Source organism: Canis lupus, chromosome 11 (genome assembly GCF_003254725.2).
Source record: "Canis lupus dingo isolate Sandy chromosome 11, ASM325472v2, whole genome shotgun sequence".
Taxonomy (NCBI): Eukaryota; Metazoa; Chordata; class Mammalia; order Carnivora; family Canidae; genus Canis; species Canis lupus.
This window is the reverse complement of record NC_064253.1, coordinates 64,057,458-64,075,685: the sequence shown is the minus strand read 5'-3', so window position 1 is coordinate 64,075,685 and position 18,228 is coordinate 64,057,458. Positions and strand designations below refer to the sequence as shown.

General features: G+C 47.0%; 1 protein-coding gene across 9 annotated transcripts in view; it reads left to right on the top strand.

Moving 5' to 3' along the window:
- The window catches only part of PTPN3 (protein tyrosine phosphatase non-receptor type 3), a 141,501-nt gene that overhangs the window by 73,016 nt on the left and 50,257 nt on the right, over positions 1 to 18,228 (top strand). For 6 of the 9 annotated variants that reach the window (XM_035696681.2, XM_025432052.3, XM_025432050.3 and 3 more), the window contains 6 exons: positions 100 to 207; positions 284 to 326; positions 2,839 to 2,917; positions 7,340 to 7,384; positions 10,693 to 10,745; positions 17,032 to 17,152. In XM_035696681.2, the coding sequence (XP_035552574.1) occupies positions 100 to 207; positions 284 to 326; positions 2,839 to 2,917; positions 7,340 to 7,384; positions 10,693 to 10,745; positions 17,032 to 17,152 (449 nt within the window). Of the gene's footprint in view, positions 1 to 99; positions 208 to 283; positions 327 to 2,838; positions 2,918 to 7,339; positions 7,385 to 10,692; positions 10,746 to 17,031; positions 17,153 to 17,921; positions 18,153 to 18,228 lie in introns of those variants that run through there. The other 3 variants (XM_049116364.1, XM_025432056.3, XM_035696683.2) reach the window with 3 other exon arrangements.

The following is an 18,228-nucleotide window of genomic DNA, read 5'->3' as shown; positions in this document are numbered from 1 at the left end:
TGTCTCTCACAAATAAATGAAAATCTTTGAAAAAAAAAAATAATAAAATCTTTTAAAAAAAATTTACCCGCTAGACACTTTTTTTTTTTTTTCTTCTAGAAACAAGACACCGGTCAAGTTCTTCTGGATATGGCATACAACCACTTGGGTGTGACTGAAAAGGAGTATTTTGGTTTGCAGCATGGCGATGACTCAGTCGACTCTCTGGTAAGTACCAGCCCTTTAAGACATGCTGGACTCCTACATGGTTTGGTTTTATATCTTATGTTTTCTTACCCAACAGAGATGGCTGGAATCAAGCAAACCCATCAGGAAGCAGTTAAAAGGTGAGTGTGACCTTCTCATTTCAGTTGCACACCGAACATTAGTATATCGTGGCCCCTTTCTCTCCTCCAACCCTCAGTGTGCTCCTAACATCTGGGACCTGGATTCTCCGTGGTCCAGGTGGTATGATATGTCTGACTTCTCAGTGAGCGGAGATGCTTCCCAATCAGCCCTCCTCAGCTATGAGCAGGAAAGGGAAAGGTGAAAGAAGGCAGCCAAGAGCCCAGGAACCTACTTGCTTCTTATAAGGGAAGGAGGATGGCCTCTCTTAGACCAGTGTGAGAGCCAGGGTGGGAAGGACACATGTGCATGCACACACACACACTCACACTCCCTCCCACTGGAGCCTAAGACATAGGTAGGTAATATCATAGATACAACATACTGCTCCCCAGCCATGAGTGGGCCCCAGTGCTGTACTTGAACTCCCAGTTAGGAAAGGCTTCACAGCATGCCCTGTCCCCACCCTCCGCCCAGACTGTTCTCAGCCTGGTTTCCCAGCATCACACTCTCTGTTCCCCTTTCTGCACCTTATGCTCCAGACAAATCTGGCTGCCCTGCCAGGCTGCACACATTCCTCTGTATCTTCCTTCTGTCCCTTCCCTCTTGTTTGAAATGCTCCTCTCTCTCCTATATCCAAATCTTGCTGTTCTTCCAAGCCACTCAGACTGCCATCTCTTTTATTAGAGGCCGTGACTCTGCCTACCCTCCCTTACATTTGTTGTTACCTGCTTACCTCCCGAGAGCACTCTTTCATCTTGTAGTTGCCTGCCTTTATCTTCCTTGGAAACTGCAAGCTCCTTCAGGGAAGGATGCTTGCAACGTTGTCTGGGCACCTCACAATGCGCCCCCCTCCTCAGGAGGCAGCCAGTGAATGGCTGAGGGGTAGACAGCAGGTGGATTTCATACAAGCATAAACACACGTATGCCACCTCCCCCCACCTGCCCCAGCACCCCGATGGAAAGGAGTAGAGAGAAGGACCCATGGCCATGATCCCACTGCTGCCTCCAAGCCCTTACCTCCCTTAGCATTCAGAACTACCCATGGGGGGCCACAGAGCCACGGTGCAAGTGAATATCTGTCCCCCATTTGAATTCTCAGAGCCTTAAGTCCCCACAGGCATGAATAGGTATCATCATTCATTCTCTCACTAACTCATTCATTCAGGAAATGTGCCCTGAGCTCAGATTTTGGTAACACACTGGGCTAAGCTCTGAGAACCTGGCCCAAATCAGATTGGGACCCTGCACTCGAAAAGCTGACAGCCAAGCATGGGGATGTAGACAAGGAGAGCGATGGTTCTAGGCTAGTTCTGAGCACATGATAGGATGTTCTGGGTGCACAAAGGTATCCTGAGACACTGTGACAAGTTACAGTGGGGAGGGGAGCTGGAAGACTAGTCCAAGGCAGTAGGAAGACTGAGCTATCCCCCAGATGTACGGGTGGTCAGACTATACCGAGTTACAGCGCCACCCACTGGTACCCGAGCACCTGTGCAGAGGTACATTCGTAGGTGAACACACCACCCCCCATACCTTTGACACATGCCAGAGAGACACTGACATTAAGTACTACAGAGAGAGAAAGTGAGGTATCCCGCTCCGTGGCAGGAGCAGTGAGAGGAGCAGGGTGGAGAAGGCTTGAATTTCAGAAGCAGCGAAGCGCTGAGCACACAGGGCCAGCAAACATTCAGTGTGTAATGGAGAGGGGTGCCGTTGACCTGCAGAAGAGCGTGGAATCTTAGCAGCACAACCTGATCCTCTCCTGTGACCATCTCCAGCAAAAGAAATGGGCTAATTTTATCTCTACAAGCAAACTGACTCTTGGTATTGTCGCATAAAGCCATATTTGAGTATGTTAATTCTATAACACTTGCCGGTATGTTCATCACTTTGGGAATTTACTTTGCGTTAAAAGCATGAACTGTTTCCCAGTATCCAAAAGACTGAGGTGTGGCATAGCAGAATCAAAAACCTCAGTGCTAAAGTTCTGATTTTGTCCTCAGTTGTGTGCTGAAGGCCCATGTCTATGCCTGTTGGCTTATCTGCAAAGCAGTGCCATCAGTATCACCCTAGCCTACTCATAGTCTTGGCTATGACTGGTCTTTATGCTCAAGAACATACATGGAAGTGTTTGGGGGAAAAGTACAAAATCGCTATCTATGTGAGATTATTTCCTTGTGAATGTTGTATAATCTGTCGATTTAAAGAATTCAGAAAGAAATTCCTGCTACAAGTGACGGAGTGCGTTGTTTGAACACAGCCATGTAGTAGGGAGGGGATAATACCTCATTGTGTGCTCGTGTTGCAAAATATCTGACTCTTTGCAGACTTGGAGATTTCTAAACAGTCGATTGTCTTGTGCACTCCTTCTTTTGAAATTCGTCCTTCTATTGATGAAAAAAAGCTGTGGTCTAGTGAAAAAAAAATGCATCACTTGTGGGAGAGTAGCCGCTTACCTGCATTGACTTTTTTAAAGGGAAAACTTAAATTTGTTTTTGAAAAATGTTGTAGGAGGTTTCCCCTGTACTCTGCATTTTCGAGTAAGATTTTTTATACCTGATCCCAACACACTGCAGCAAGAACAAACCAGGTAATAACATTTTTTTTAAAGTTTCCTTTTTAATATATGAAAATGAGTAACCACTAAAAATGTACTCTTTATCTTATCACTGTGGCCGTACACTGCATTTGGGTATAACCACACCAGCGGTTATGAAACAAGTGAAAATCAGAGGGGTACATAATTGAAATTTTCATCAGCCAATTAGTTTCTCTGTCTTGGGCCTACTTCCTTCCTTATTTGGTGCAATTTCAAGTACACTCCCGCCCACCACCTCCTGCCCCTCCTGTTACCCCAAACCCCTCCTGCCTGTGGAGCCTGCAGGGGCCCAAAGAAAGTGCTCCTTGCTTCATTTGCTAACGCAGGCAGGGTTTGGAAGATAACATGGTATCTCTGTGGGGCGAGCATGGGGGCCCTTTAGGATCACAAGAGGTGTCTGAACTGAGCATTCTCGACCAGATCCCCAGTTGGTAGAAATAGAAAGGAATGCAGGCTGGACCAGCTCCTCTCCTGGGTGAATCAGGCTGTGCAGGCAAAATGTGAACCAGATAAGGGAGAGAGCCCAGATAGGATTGTTTACCCCTCAGGGCTTGGCATAGGGCCTGGCCCTTGTTTTGTACCGGCACGTGGGTTTTCTGGGTGGGGAACAGTGTTTGGAATGGAGGGGGCGGGCACAGGAAGGTGACTGCTGTTTGAACAGTGACCCCGCCTCTACTTGCCCTCCCCCACAGCAATGGTGAGCCCTTTTATTAATGATATGTTTATTTTTCATAGGGAGGGCAGCTTCCAGAGTTTTTTTTTCCTTCACCAGAAAAAAAAAAAGAAAACCCAATGTATGTTCAGGAATATTGACTCCCATTCTTTGTTCACTGTGCCCATGAGACTGTGTCCAAGAAGGTGACATTAACTCAGGCATCGAGTACGGTGTTTTGTTTTATTTTTTTGAGGGTCCTCACATGATGACATTTTAGCTTTCGGTTTGTTTAAAGGCTAAATATTAGTCTATTATTCTGTTTTGCCTTTGTGCACCTCTTCCCTCCACAATAGCAGACATTGGAGATTTAACCGTGTTTACTGTTGAGTTAAATTGTAAGCCAGAGTCAGAGATGTCGGCAGGGCTCATTGGGTAGCTGTGGGGGGTTCATGTGCTTTGAGTTTTCCCCATCATGGCTCCTTATGCTGGTGGCCTACGGGGTTAGTGTAGGAGCTCAGTTCAGAAGCCAATGGACACCCAGGGGTGACACTGTCTATAGGAATAGGCGTTTGAGGTCACCCCACTATGGTTCCCCCAGGCCATTACTAAATATCAAGTTCTGTTCAAGGGATGCATTAAAAATATTATGACGACACACACAGTATATGGTGTGTGTGTCTACATGTGTGTGGTTTTAGCCAGTGGACTTTTAAATCACAGCCACGCAGCAAAGATACATTGTGCTTCACCCTGCAGTACAGATATGTATTATGAAGCAAGTGTTTACATTAGCAAGGACAGAGCAGTCTCTCGTCTTCTCTATTTCCTTCTTTTAAAATTCCAATTGTGATCCATTAAATTCACGACGAACTGATAGGTCCCAATGCCAGGTATGAACCACCTTGCCTAAACTAGTCCTTGTCACCCCTCATTCTGTCTCCCCCGTGATGCTGGAGCCACTGGGGGTGTGGCGGCCAGTGGGCACGATGGAGGTCTCCAAACGTAGAACTAGAGTGGAGGGATTGCTAGGGCTGGTCCGTCTCCAGTGGCCCTCTTGGTCATTGGGCATCCACTTCCCGACCCCACCAGAGAGAAGCTTCCTCCCTCTGGGTGCCAACAAAATCATCCTGCTGAGCCTCCTTGTCATTTGAGGGACCATTTGAGATGGAGGGAGGACTTGGGGAGAAACCGGGCTGTCTTGAGATCTGGAAGGGCCAACATGGGTAAGGGGAATTAGACGTGCTTGGTGGTAGATCATGGCCAGTGCGGGGAGGATGCAGAGAGGCAGATTTGGGCACAAGATGAGTAATAGATAAATTTTTGTCCTTCCCTGAGTCCAAGATCAAAGTTTGTTTGAATCCCTGCTACAGTTCACTGTGTTAGGACTAACACCTGACCCTAACCACCCCACCTTCCAACTTAAGATGCATGGTATTCCCCAGGGTGGAATAGAGTGTAGCTGTCACCTCCTGGGAGTGTGGGCACCAGATTTCAATGTAACAGGAGCCATAGCAGCAGCCACCCACGTGGCTCCTATAGAGCTGGTGGGCAGCCAGGACTGACAGATCTTTTTCTTATGCTGAGCTAGACTTCCACCATTAATTCACGTGTGTGTGTGTGTGTGTGTGTGTGTGTGTGTGTTTAACTTAGAGTTTTGCCTTGTTTTGCCTTTATTCCTGACACACAGTATCTTATTAAGCCCCAGATCTGTAGTTTATCCAGAAATAAGTTCCTTTTAGAGAAATTTAGCTCTCAAGTGTCAGAGAAAGCAGTATTTGTTGTTTTCTGTTTGTTTTCTAGAATTCTAGGCAGGGAGGCATTCGTTGCTTTTGTGTGTGTGTGTGTGAAGTTGAGGTCACGGATGGGATACACTCTAGGAATGATCTTTACATTTCTGAAGTTGGATGCGCTGAGCAGCTCTTCTGTATGGTTTTCTTTTATTCTAATTGCTAGACATCTCTTTGACTGTGAGCCTCCACAACTGCTGTTCCTGATAAATTTAGGTCGTTGTATACCGAATTTCATTTACTGGCAGTCTCGAAATGAGGCTCCTGCAGGATTTCCAAGAGACCCCTTACTTTGGGCCTCCTCCCGCTATAACAGTCTCTTTGTATGATGTCATGGGGTTGACTCAGGCAAAATAGCCTTTGATGAATGGTGACATCCAGGTTCATGTTCTCCTTTCTATCCCTAGGAAGATACACCAATTAGGCTCGTCACTGGAGGGCCAGATTCACCATCGGATTATCTAGCATTCTCTCCCTTCTCTACTTTCTTCCAGTAGCATTGTAGGAGGAGAGAACACTTAATTCTGGTTGAATGTCAGCTTGGATAAACATAGGAACAAACTAGAAAGGACTGGTGATGTTCTCCTAGGTGAAAAATATAGTCTCCAATACAGAGTAAGTGTGAATCAGCAAATGTATGCTACACGATGTCTCAGTGCTGGTCTTCAACACGTTAAGGATAGTTGATGATAACTACAGGCTATGTGATGATATCAGAAACAGGAAATTGACCCTAAGCTGAAGTCATTAGATGCAGAAGAAATTTGTAGCATAGTCAGGGTTTTTCATAGTGTGAGCGTCCAGGTTAAAATAAGATCTAACTGACCCCATGTAACCTATCTGAATGCCTGTTTCCCCAAAAAAGAGGAGGTGGTGGTGCCTTCTTCAGAGCTGGTAGGAGGCTGAAATGAGGCAGTATATTATAAATTTCCCACACCCGGCCTGCATCTGTGCAGAGAGGAGGTCGTAATGCCCTGTGAAGTAGTCACATCTCGGAACACCAGCCTTGACCTTTGAATGTATAGCTATAAAGGAATAAGGAGACCCCATGTGTTTTAAATTGCCAAAATTATCACTCTCCTGCCCCAGAACACTCCTGCTGCATCTGTATTATATTTCAAGAAGTTCCCCTTTTGTCCTCTTGGCCAGACGCTGGAATGTCTATCCCATTTGAATCTGGGCTTTAAAAAAGAGTGGGAGCTAGTAGCCAAGTGTCACATGTATGCCACATCCCAAAATATAAAGCTTTCCATGGCCCTTCGTGGCTGGTGCAGCACTCTTGCTGCTGTTACCCAGTCCCTGGATGGTGGGCAGGTTCACAGGGCGAGGAGCCCGTGATGGCTTCCTGAGCGCTGCCCACAAATCAGGTCCTGGGTTTTGAAGTGACATTGCTGGTGGCTCACAAGGGCCAACCAATTTCAGCTCGGAGGTCCTGGCAGCTGATAGCTGACTGATGTTTATGTTTCTGCTCAAGTACCCACAGTTCCTGGGACACAGGAAAAAACTCAGCTGGGTGCTTGCACCCAGCCAAGGAGGTGTCCGCATGGCCCCACCTCCTCTCTGCAGCTTCATGCGGAGGGAATGTGGGTGTGTTCTGAACCGCGGCCCCCCAGCACATGGGGGCTGCCAATGCATGATGCCTGTGGGTCCTGTGCTCTTGGAAGCCCCAAATTTGGTTGGGAATGTCCAGGGTGGGGGTGCCCACTGGCAACAGCACCAGCTGATCTTTGGCGGGCTCAACCATCCCTGGGACAGCATGTGCTGGCGTGGGGCTGGCTGCAAGTCAGCAGCCACATGAACCATTGTTACTGAAGGGGCAGCTTTGCAACGTACAAAATAGTGCCTGATAATTCAGATGGAAATGTGTGTGTATGCATTTTGTCCTCCACATGTACAGATCTTGTCCTTATCACTTTTTTTTTTGTATTTCCATTTGAGTACGATGAATTAATAAAAACAATTGTTTCGTAGGCATTTGTATTTCTTACAACTGAAGATGGATATTTGTGAAGGAAGGTAATGAGAATTTCACGTTCTTCTTTTCCTGTCAGCTGCCGGGCACTAAAATTCCTGGTTTTTTAATCTAATGAGCGTGTATTTCTGGTAACAGTATTAAATCTAAACAAAGGGTGGATGTTGAAAGCAGCATCCTGCACGGCATTACGCTCTGGACATCTGGTTTTAACTCAGTCTTGATTTTGAGAAGCCGAGGATGGATAAAACTTCAGTTTTATGGGAAAAGGTACAGTTATCTTTCTGGTAAAGACCTGAGAAATTTTGAAGGGAGAATGTGAGACGGGCTTCATTCCAGAAGGCAGATTGGACCTAATATAGATTCACTTCCAAGCCCCTCAGTTATCTAGAGGTGATTCCTTTTCTCTCTGGGAGCCTTTCTGCTGGAAGACGAGTGTCTGCCTGCGAGTCAGCACGTCTTGTGTGTCAGGACCATCTCCAGGAGTGTCTGAAATGGCTCGGGAAGGGGGAAAAAATGCCAAGCCACTTGTCCCTGAGCTCCCTCCTTCAAATCCTGGCTTTTCCTTGACCTAAGGGAGAACCTGCAGCAGGTGAACTGTGGAAACAGTCACTGCTTATTCTCCTCATTCCTGCTTTCCTCCTGCCAGCTCTCCTGAGGAGGGTCTTCAGAAGCCTCTATGAGGGAGCCTGCCATGAGGTTGGGGGCAGTGAGACAGGAGCCCGTGAGGCGATTGGGACCAGTATGGACGTTGCAGACCCCAGTTGCCATGAGGATTTAGAAGGAGTGCGGGCTGGAGGTCTTTGCCCTGTGCCACCCCCTTGGTCTCAGCTGAAGAGCACATGTTGCAGGCTTACAGAATAGAGTTGGGAGGCTCTTCCTGTCAAAGCTAGACAAGCATCTTGTGTCCAGCAGGCAGAGGAGAGCTGTTGGAGGTTCTTAATCGGAAGGCATGTGGCCAGAGCAGCATCTACAAAGATCATGGCAGTGCAAGGAAGGGAAGGCTACAAGAGGCTGGAGGGGCTTCATCTAGGTGGAAGGGAGATTTGCGGGCAGGGCCATGAAGATCCTGGGGATGGGGTTGGGGGAGGAACATTTAGAAACAAGACATGGGTTGCTTTCTGGACTTCCAGAACCTGTTGACTGCTCAGAGCTCCTGGAATTCGAGAATTATTGTGATTTAGCTCCTTCTCGCACTCAGAGAAGGAAGGAACCCCTTCTCTAGCACAACTGCAGGCCTTGGGCCTCTGCTTAAGCATCCCCCAGAAAGGAGCTCCCCTTTTTTGTGAGAGAGCCTTCTCACATGTGAGGGTGACACAGGTGAAATTACCCACCCCTCTCCTGGGTCCAGCCTGCCCTCTGCACCAAAAGAAACTTGTCTCTCCCTCTCTCCTAGGCACTAATTTCTTTTCCCAGCAAATGTTTTGCAAGCACCTGTTACGCGATGAGCTCTGTGCTGTGCTGGTCAGATAAGGCCGGGCCTCCCACCCCCAGGAGCTCTCTGTCCAGCCAGTGGAAATTGGCTGTCTTCATTCTTCTCCAAACACAATACCCCCGTTAGTCTCTAGTCACACCTGTTGAAGGGCATCTCCTGCCTTCAATCCCTGGCATAGCTGGTCAGGTCTGCTGGTTGCCTTCACCACCTCTCTCAGGAGAGGGTCTCCTGCTACCAGACACTTGCTGGGTGTGTTAGGGTGGGCCTGGCCATTTGTGGCTGTGGGTCTTTGAACAGACGGGATGGATCTAGTTAGCCTTCTTCCTGGGTGCCCTGACTTGCTCCAACCATCTGTGTCAGCGGCTCTGGCTCCGAGGCATGCTCTCCTTCCAGCTGAGAACAGGTGACCCTGTCTGTCAGAGTGAGAGTCTAAAGCCTGGAGGGAAAGAAAGGGGTCTGCCTGGGGGCATCGTTGAGTGGCCATGCAGGCTCTCAGCATTCCTTTTTAGTTTGTATTTACACTATTATTTGGAAATATTCTTTTCTGACTTCTTCATAGTTGTTCCTTCCCCGTAAATGGAACCTCCGTAGCTTCTCCTCAGTTCCTTGAATCCCATTCATCTGCTCTGCCTCTAGCAGGAACACTGACTTAAGTGTCTTTGAAGCCCATCTGGGTCGGACAGCAAGTGGCTGGGGTTTGCTCTCCCCACGGGCTCTCTGGGTCCCCAGATGAACAAATAGTTGGTGAGCATCCCTGGACGTATCTCCAGACATGGAGAGATCATTCAGCAGTTCTAGCAGGAAACACCTAGTCACCTGAGGAAAGTTGGGGGCCCCTCCATTGAGGAAGGCCGGCTTCTCGTGCAGCTTCAGGACAGGTCCCAGCCCAGCAGACAGGAAGGGGAACCCTGGGCTGCCCAACCTGATTAGTCAGAGAGATGGGGGTGACTCACATCTTGGGAATTTCAGGAGCTGCCATGGAAACAGTACTTTTCCCCCACTTCCCCTGGGGCTGCTGGGAAGAATGCTCTTGAAATCTGGTTTCCCCACCCAGCAAGCCTTCCTTCGTGCTGCTTCTCTTCAGCCTCTCCTCAGCACATTTCTCTACCTGGCAGGGATCCCTGGCCCGGGTCTGCTGGCCAAGCTCAGACAGATGGTGGCGTTCATGGTTGAACAGAGGGAAGGGAGCAACTGGGGGACTCGAAGTATGACTAAGCTAGAGCTGGGGTCATTGGCAGAAATGGGCTGTTTGGAGGATAGTGAGCCTGAGGGCCGGGGAGCTCAAGTATAACCCCAGTCCTTGGGTCTCTGGCAGGTGGCAGGCAAACTGGGAGGCAGATGGACCATTCCCTACAGATCAGAAACTTCAGGAGGGTAAATAGATTTAGGAAACTTAAGTAGCTGTTACTAAGCAATTTAGAACTCACAGGAGTTTTTAAATTTTAAGATCCTTTTTTATTTTTCCCATCTAAGAGGGTGTCCCCTCTCTAGAAAGTGGGTAATCAAGAATCACGGAGTCAACAAAAGTCAACAATTGAGTTAGAAAGCCCTACAAAAAGTCTCACGTCTTTACTAGAAAGATATGAAGGTGGCCCATTGATCTAAGAGTATAATTTTCCTCACTTTTCCCTCTCAGTGATATGAGCCTGGCCTCTCTTGACCAGCCCAACAGTAGGCCTCTAGCTTCATGGTATTTGTATTAATGTGCATTAAATACAACAAAGTTCTCTTTTAATTTTGACTCTTTAGTGTTATATTTATCTTTACTATTTGAATTATATCCTAAAATTGTCTTTGTTACGATCCATGATGTTTTTTTAATGGTTAATCCATGAAAGGGACAGGTGTTCCCCATGATGGATGGTTAAGGCTGTTGTTGGTTCTTGTGACTTTGCTAATATCTTTTTCTCCTGACAGGTTAACCTGCCCCCTTAACTCGGCAGTGGTTCTAGCATCCTATGCAGTACAATGTAAGTCACCCAGGGAGCATTTCCGAGATGGACAGACTGTTCTGACCGATGTATTAAGAAAGTCCCTGGCCTTTCCTGTTTGACCAGGTCACTTCCCCTCTTCCCAGGAATCCCGTTGGGCATGCTTCGCTCCCACTTTCACCCTGACATGCTCCGCTGGCACAGAGATGTTGGTTAGGGAAGGTGTGGCTGAGCCCATACAGCAGAAGTCACCTATCACACATTGCCTTAACCAGACCTTTGCTCATGTATTAGATCTTATAACAAGCCCCAGGGGGCAGATATTTCTAACAGTCACCTCTTAGAAACATGGAAACCGGATCCCACAGTTAAGGAATTTGCTGGAGGCCACTCATGCTACTTGCTTAGGACCGTAGGAATTTATTTTTAGAATTTCAGTAGAAAAAAAAAAAGAATTTCAGTAGAGTTAATGAGTTATTTATTGGTTTGTACCAGCAGTGTCCAGTAGAAGTATAATGTGAGCCACATCTATAATGTTAAGTTTTCAAGTACCTAGTATTAAAAAAGGAAAATGAAACAGGTGCAATTAGCTTTAATACTTTAATTAATCCAGTATATCCTGAATATTATTTTATTTTTAAAAAATATTTTATTTATTCATGAGCGGCAGAGAGAGGCAGAGACACAAGCAAGAGGGAGAAGCAGGCTCCATGCAGGGACCCCAATGAGGGACTCAATCCTAGGACTCTGGGATCACGCCCTGGGCCGAAGGCAGCTGCTCAACCGCTGAGCCACCCAGGCGTCCCCTGAATATTATTTTAATATGTAAGCAATATAAAAAACTAACAAGATATTTTACCTTTTTTTTTTTTTTTTTTTACGTGAAGTCTTTGAAAACCAGTCCAGATTTTATACTTAACAGCATATCTCAATTGGACCAGCCGCACATTGGATAGAAAGTCTGTGTTGGAATTTCCCATTAAGACTTGTTTAAGAATTCACTCATTCAGTTGAACTTTGTTGAGCATATATACCACATCAGGCCCAGTGGTAGGTGCTGGGTATGCACCATAGAAAGGGTACATAGCCAGATGGAGGGCAAGGTATCACTTCAGAGTTAGCTGTGTGGTGCCACTGCAGTACACTAACAGAGTTACATGGTAGCCCAAGACTGAAGAAGGCTCCTCTACCTTTCTGTAAGCTCCACACCATAACTCTTTTGGCTGGCTGTATGGTAGGGAGTTGAGAGGACAAGATGGTCAGGTCTCAGAGCAAGTGCTGGCTAAATTACTCACTCTAATTTGGTCTCAGCGGCAAAATAGCAAGAGAAGGCTGACAAGAACTCCTGAGGTGACCTTAAGTCTGTCCACACCCCTGGCTTCAAGGAACAGGAATAAAAGAGGTAAAGAGCAAAGTGGGCCTATAGCTTACCTGCCCATCTGTGTGATACTGGGAGATAGAAGACAGACTTAACAGTGACCCTACTCACTAGTCAGCTAAGACCTGGTTTCAATCTCTGCAGATAGCCTGCATCTCCTCCTCAGTGGGAAACTGAGAAGAGGTTGCACAGTGGTGGGTCTGGGTAGATTTGAAAGTTCCCCTCTCCCTGCAGTGCAGCTGGAACAGACTCCGCTAATGTTACATCCGGGTGGGAAATGACATGGCCACAGTCAACCTGTATCCTTACTGATCCCTAGACCTCATGGATTCCGTCTCTGCCAGGCTGATCGGCTGAAGAGACAAACTTAGCCACATTCCAGAGTGAGTTTGTTGTTCACAGTGAGAGCTTCAGGTTTGAGAGACAGGAACACTTTTAGAAAGGACATAGCTTCGGATGCATTCCGACTAAATTTAAAGCCTGGCTCCTCCATTTGCCACGTACGTGGTATTACCTCCCTGAATCACCCATTTTTCCATCTGTAAGATGGAGGTGAGGATGTTGATGACAACTCAGAACTGACTGACTGAGTCCAATCACACATGTGAGATGATCTATAACTGGAAACTATAGTTGGACCCTTGCCGTTAACTGAGTCGATGAGAGCACACCTGAAGCCATATTACCTGGGCTTTGGCTCTTCCACATACACACCTATGACCCTGAGCCTCTCCAGGCCTCAGCTTTTTCATCTGTCAAGTGGGGCTAACAGTGTTTCCCTATGGGGTAGTAGTGAAGATAGAATGAGTGATTATATGGAAAACCCTGAGAACTGTGCGTGGCACACGGCAAGTGTTAACTCTCCGTTTTCATGTCTTCCCAGAAGAAAGCTTTCTAAAGAACTGCCTGTTGTAAACAATAAACTCTATTTAGAGTAAAATTTAAGAGCCAAATAAGAAAATCCTATTCTAAGTGTCAGTGGTCGGGTTCCCCTCTGCCAAGGATGATAGACTGAGGGTAAAGGACTGTATTAGCACCTAGAAAGTACAAACTAGTTTCAGCAGAAATAGTAGCAAGATCACCATGCTAATAAAATCATGGATTGTCAGACGAGCATTTTTTAAGTATAAGCTCTTTATTCCTTCACTATCAGGAGGTACATATGTATTTTTCCTCAAACTTCCCTGCACACATTTCTGTAAGATTAATTGTGGGATGGGATACTGCTGGATAGTCTACATTTTTATCTGCTCCCTTTCACTAAATAGTCCCAACAGGGTGTGTCGTAGCATGATAAGCCCCACCAGTGATGAGCAAACCAAAAGCACATTTTCTTATTAGATAAAAAGCAATGTAGGTAAATACTGAAAAGACTGTAGGTGGCTGGTGACCTCAATTATTTACGAGGCTCAGAGAATAAAGTTTTCAGAAATACATAATTTATCCTGTAATGTCTGCTGACCTCTGTCACGCGCAGGCTCTGCACCCACCTCAGGGCACAAAGACAGACAAAGCATGGCCTCTCTCTGCGAGGGGTGTCCTGCCTGGTGGGCAGGCAAAGGTGGGCCCGCTGATGCTGGCGTTGAGGGCGAGCATAGAGAATACACTGCATCCTGCGTGGGGTGAGAAGCGGGTGCGTCCAAAAAAGCTTCTTAGTGATGACCACTGAGAAAAACCTCCAAGATCAAGTTGGAGATGGACAAATAACATGGAAAAGGCTTATAAGATGCAAAGGACTTTCCCAGCAGAAGAGTGTAACCTCTGGAAATGCTGCACATTTGTGTGCCTAGAATATACCTCTCTCTTTCCTGAACAATATAAAATATTAGCCAGAAGAATGCATGGAACTTAAGACAATGTATTTCCCAAATAAACACTCATTTCCTTTTCTTCCTGCTATAATTAGCTTTCGCATGCGTTGCTTCTCCACAAATAGGAAAGTGTATTACCCTGGAGGTTAGGGTATGTGGTAGTCAGTAGATGAAGGATTTTGGACTGTGGTCAGATTCTAGGCTCCAAGTTACCAGCTGAGCAAAATGGGCAGGTCCCCTCCTTGAGTCTCCCTTACCTTAACTGTTTCATGAAGATAAAAGCAATGCCTGTCACTGGGTTGTAATGAGCATCTAATGGGTTGACGGCTTTGAAAACATCGTGGGAAGTCCCTGTGCTTTCCTGGTGTTTGCAGATGACTGTTTGACTTTGTTTCCCTCTAGTGGTTAGCATAGGACTTTGCACAGAGTAGCCAACTAAGATTTCAAAGGAAGACCACCCTACTGGGAGGCTCATTGACCATTTATTTAAGTTCACATATTTGTCAGTGACTTAACGAAAGACAGCCTTGCTATTCATATTTGTAGAAGGGCCTGGGGGTTGGGACTTGTTAGCTAATATGGATGACCAAATCAAGATCCAAGAGGATCTCCATGAGCTATAAAACCTACAGAGTAAAAATTTTTTTAAAGATTTTTTAAAAATTTAGGGATCCCTGGGTGGCACAGCGGTTTAGCGCCTGCCTTTGGCCCAGGGCGCGATCCTGGAGACCCGGGATCGAATCCCACATCGGGCTTCCGGTGCATGGAGCCTGCTTCTCCCTCTGCCTATGTCTCTGCCTCTCTCTCTCTCTCTCTGTGTGACTATCATAAATAAATAAATTTTAAAAAAAATAAAAAATAAAAAAATAAAGATTTTTAAAAAATTTATTATTTATGCGTGAGAGACAGGCAGAGGGAGAAGCAGGCTCCATGCAGAGAGCCCGACATGGGACTCGATCCCGGGACTCCAGGATCCTACCCCAGGCCGAAGGTGGCACTAAACCGCTGTACCACCGGGGCTGCCCTACAGAGTAAAATTTAATAGGACTCTGCCTTGAGGCTCAGGACAATCCCTTGTAGCATTTGCCTGCCTTCTGGGGACATGACCGCTGTCCTCAGCAAATGGCCCACCAGCAGCAGCCTTGGACCTGGCAGGCTGGCTGGTAGGTTAGGAGCACCAGCTGGGGCATGCATCACCTGGGTTCTGGTCTTGATTGCTGAAAGTGGCTTCTGTGACCAGGAAGTCCCTTCTCTGGTCCAGTTTCTTCCCTTTTTTAAAAAAAATTTGATTGCTTCTTCCCTTTTAAAATGAATTTACACAAGGTAACTTTATGGCTTTCTCAAGCTTTCCTCCCTGGGTGCTCTGTGTCAGGGCATCTAAATTATTTCCCAGATGTACTGTTGTACATTTCACCATTGTACAGACTCACCTGAGCGTCACACTGGTGCTTGTATAATCCAGCCTCGATGTTTCTGTCCATAGCTTAGCTGCATTTGGCTGGCCTTGACGGCCAATGGTCTGCCCTTGACCAAATCTGCATGCGTAGATCACTTGACTTTCTGCCGCCTTCCCCTTCCAAAATCGAACTTTGTAGTAGCTTTTATCTGGGTTAGTTCCAAGCACGGCATCCCTGAGCACCTACCGTGCGTGTACTCTGCCTAGGTGCTAGGCCCCACAGATGAGTCTGCCTCACTCCCAGCCCCCAGGGAAGACTGTAAGGAGGAAGCCTCCCTTTACGACAGTATGGATCTCAAAGAGCAGCTCTTATGTGTGATGGCAGTTGAGGATGAGTAGGGCCACACGGATGTAAAGAAAGACATGCTTGCATCTGGCTTCTCATCTTTGTGATGAAATCTCCCGAAGCAGCTCCCTGGCTCCTCTCCTTCCCTTCTGAGATTGGCCACAAAGCATCACTGCAGCTTCTGCCAATCCCCGTCCTTGTGACACAGATGGAGCTATTTGATTTAGAAATCTGTGTTGAATGGGTACTGTGAAACATCAGTCCTCAGAAGCTCGCTGGCGTGGAGACCAGCTGCAGGAAGAATTCATTGCAACCTCTGGAAAGATCAAGGTTAATATTTTTAAGAAAAAGATGAAAGTGTCTTATTAAGAAAATGAAATACCACATAATTGCCCATCAAAACTAGAACTTATTCTCCTATTTTTATAAAGCTGGAAGAACTGAATCGTGGAGAAGGGAAGCAGGTGTCCTTGGGTCCCACAAGCCAGATCCTTGGCTGTTCCACCCAGGGTCTTTTTCCCAGTCTCAACAGTCCAGACACCCAGACGGTTTGAATCCTCAGGGCAACCATGTATGCTTGTACAGGTTGGCTACTGCACAACTCTCAGGAATACCTATGGCCATAGATATCAATGAGGCATGTTTGTAGAATGGCAGTCAAGGATCTCAAGGGAGAGGTACTGTTTGGACCAGAGATGCATCTGGAAATCCCTCTAGAAAGCCACTTTCCTCGTAACCTTGCAGTTGCAGGTCCTCGTTTCCCTGATTCCTCTAAGAATGTTTCCTTCTTCCCAAGAACTCTGCCCTCAGCCTTGCCAGGGCCCAGACCCATGAGCCCCACCCACTCCCACCCCCTCATGCCATCCCCCACCTTCCCTCTGGGCCTCCGAACACATCCTGGTTCCATTTCTTCCAACCTTATCCAAATTCCAAGGAGCCAATCAAGGTGCAAGTAATAGGTCAGTGTGACCTCTTTGATGCCCACACCCATTGTTTTAGAGCAGGTTGGTCCAGTGCTCTAATCACCTGGGGGTACTAGACTGCCTGTCTGCACGGTGCCTGGCATACAGGACGTGGCATTTCCGAGTGGGCACTCTCATGTGTCTGTATCCGGGGTACAGTGCAAACTGCTGTGGGTTTAGAACAGGACCTAGGTCAGACTGCTTAAACATCTGGCCTCAGGGAAAGAGCATTCAGCTGAAGCATGCATGGAGGTACTTGACCCATGTAGGGTCCGATAACCATGTGGAATCTGAAGCCAACGCGAAGGCCAAGGGCATGTGGTGGTAGAACCTCTCGGAAGAATGCTCCCCATGCTTTGCTTGTGATGCTGTCGATGCCCGTGAATGCAGACCGTATTGAAAGGCGATTTCTTCCTCATTCTGTCTTGGTAGCTCATTTTGGAGACTATAATTCTTCCATTCATCATCCGGGCTATCTTTCTGATAGTCAGTTTATACCAGACCAGAACGATGACTTTTTAACGAAGGTGGAATCGCTCCATGAGCAGCACAGGTGAGAGGAGGGGTGGGGTGGTGGCCTACTTTGGGAACCCAGGCTGGGCATTTCGGACCTTGCGTCCTTATGTTTGATGTTTGCTTCCTTTAGTTCACGAATCCTCTTTTAAGCTGTCGGGGGTTTGTGAATCTTTGAGCTGTTATGATGGCAGATATATTTGGCATAACTAGCATTTCTGTAAAGTGCAAAATCCAGTAAGAGTTTAGGGGGATTTACAGTGTTCTTTTTTAGGATGTCACTGAAATCCGTTAATTCCTAGGGGAAATGCCCTTTTTAAAGCGGACCGCCCCACGAATGACCTACCAGGCAGACCTTTGAACGGTTGGCCACATTTAATAAAATGGGTGGCTCCTTTGAGCATCGTGGAATAGCCAGGCATCTGGACTAAGGTCGCCAGGCTGTGTGAATCCCACGTCCTCTCTGGGATCGGGTCACAAAACTCCCTAAATTCCTGAAAGGAGCCCCAGTGTCCCGCAGCTGCCTCAGGCCAAGCCTGCCCTCCACCAGACAGGCCCTCTCCCGGCCTCCTCATCCTTTGCCTCGTTTTAGTCCAAGCTGCAGTGGCATCTGTTCAGTCCCAGGTCAAAAAAGCGCCATCCCAACCGGGAAGGCCAGGTCTCAAGGGACCTGCCATTCTCTGGAAGGCTGAAAAAACAAAGGCCAAGCAGCCAGCGTCCCTTCTAAAAGGCAACTGCCAATCCTCCCTCCCAGAATTGTTTCCCAGGCAGAAGCCAGCATCCTAAAATAGCCCAGTGACGTCTGGGAGCTGGAGGCTGCCGGAAGAATAGATAAAGGTGGAGAGACCTGAACTTGGAACAAGGAAGGTGGGAATTTCAAAAGGTGGCAGTCTTCTGGATCTGATACTGAGAGCCCACTGGGTAAGAAGTAGTATTTAGTAAAGGATGGAGCAGGCTAGATGAAGTCCTATTCGGTGGACAAGAAAAGGTCCTGGTTTAGTAGGATCCAGGGTTAAGTTGTTTAAGATTTATAACATAAGGTATCTAATGACCTTACAACAATGTTATGAATTTGGAGAGGAATTTTATTTTTAAAGTTGGAATTATATACTCTAT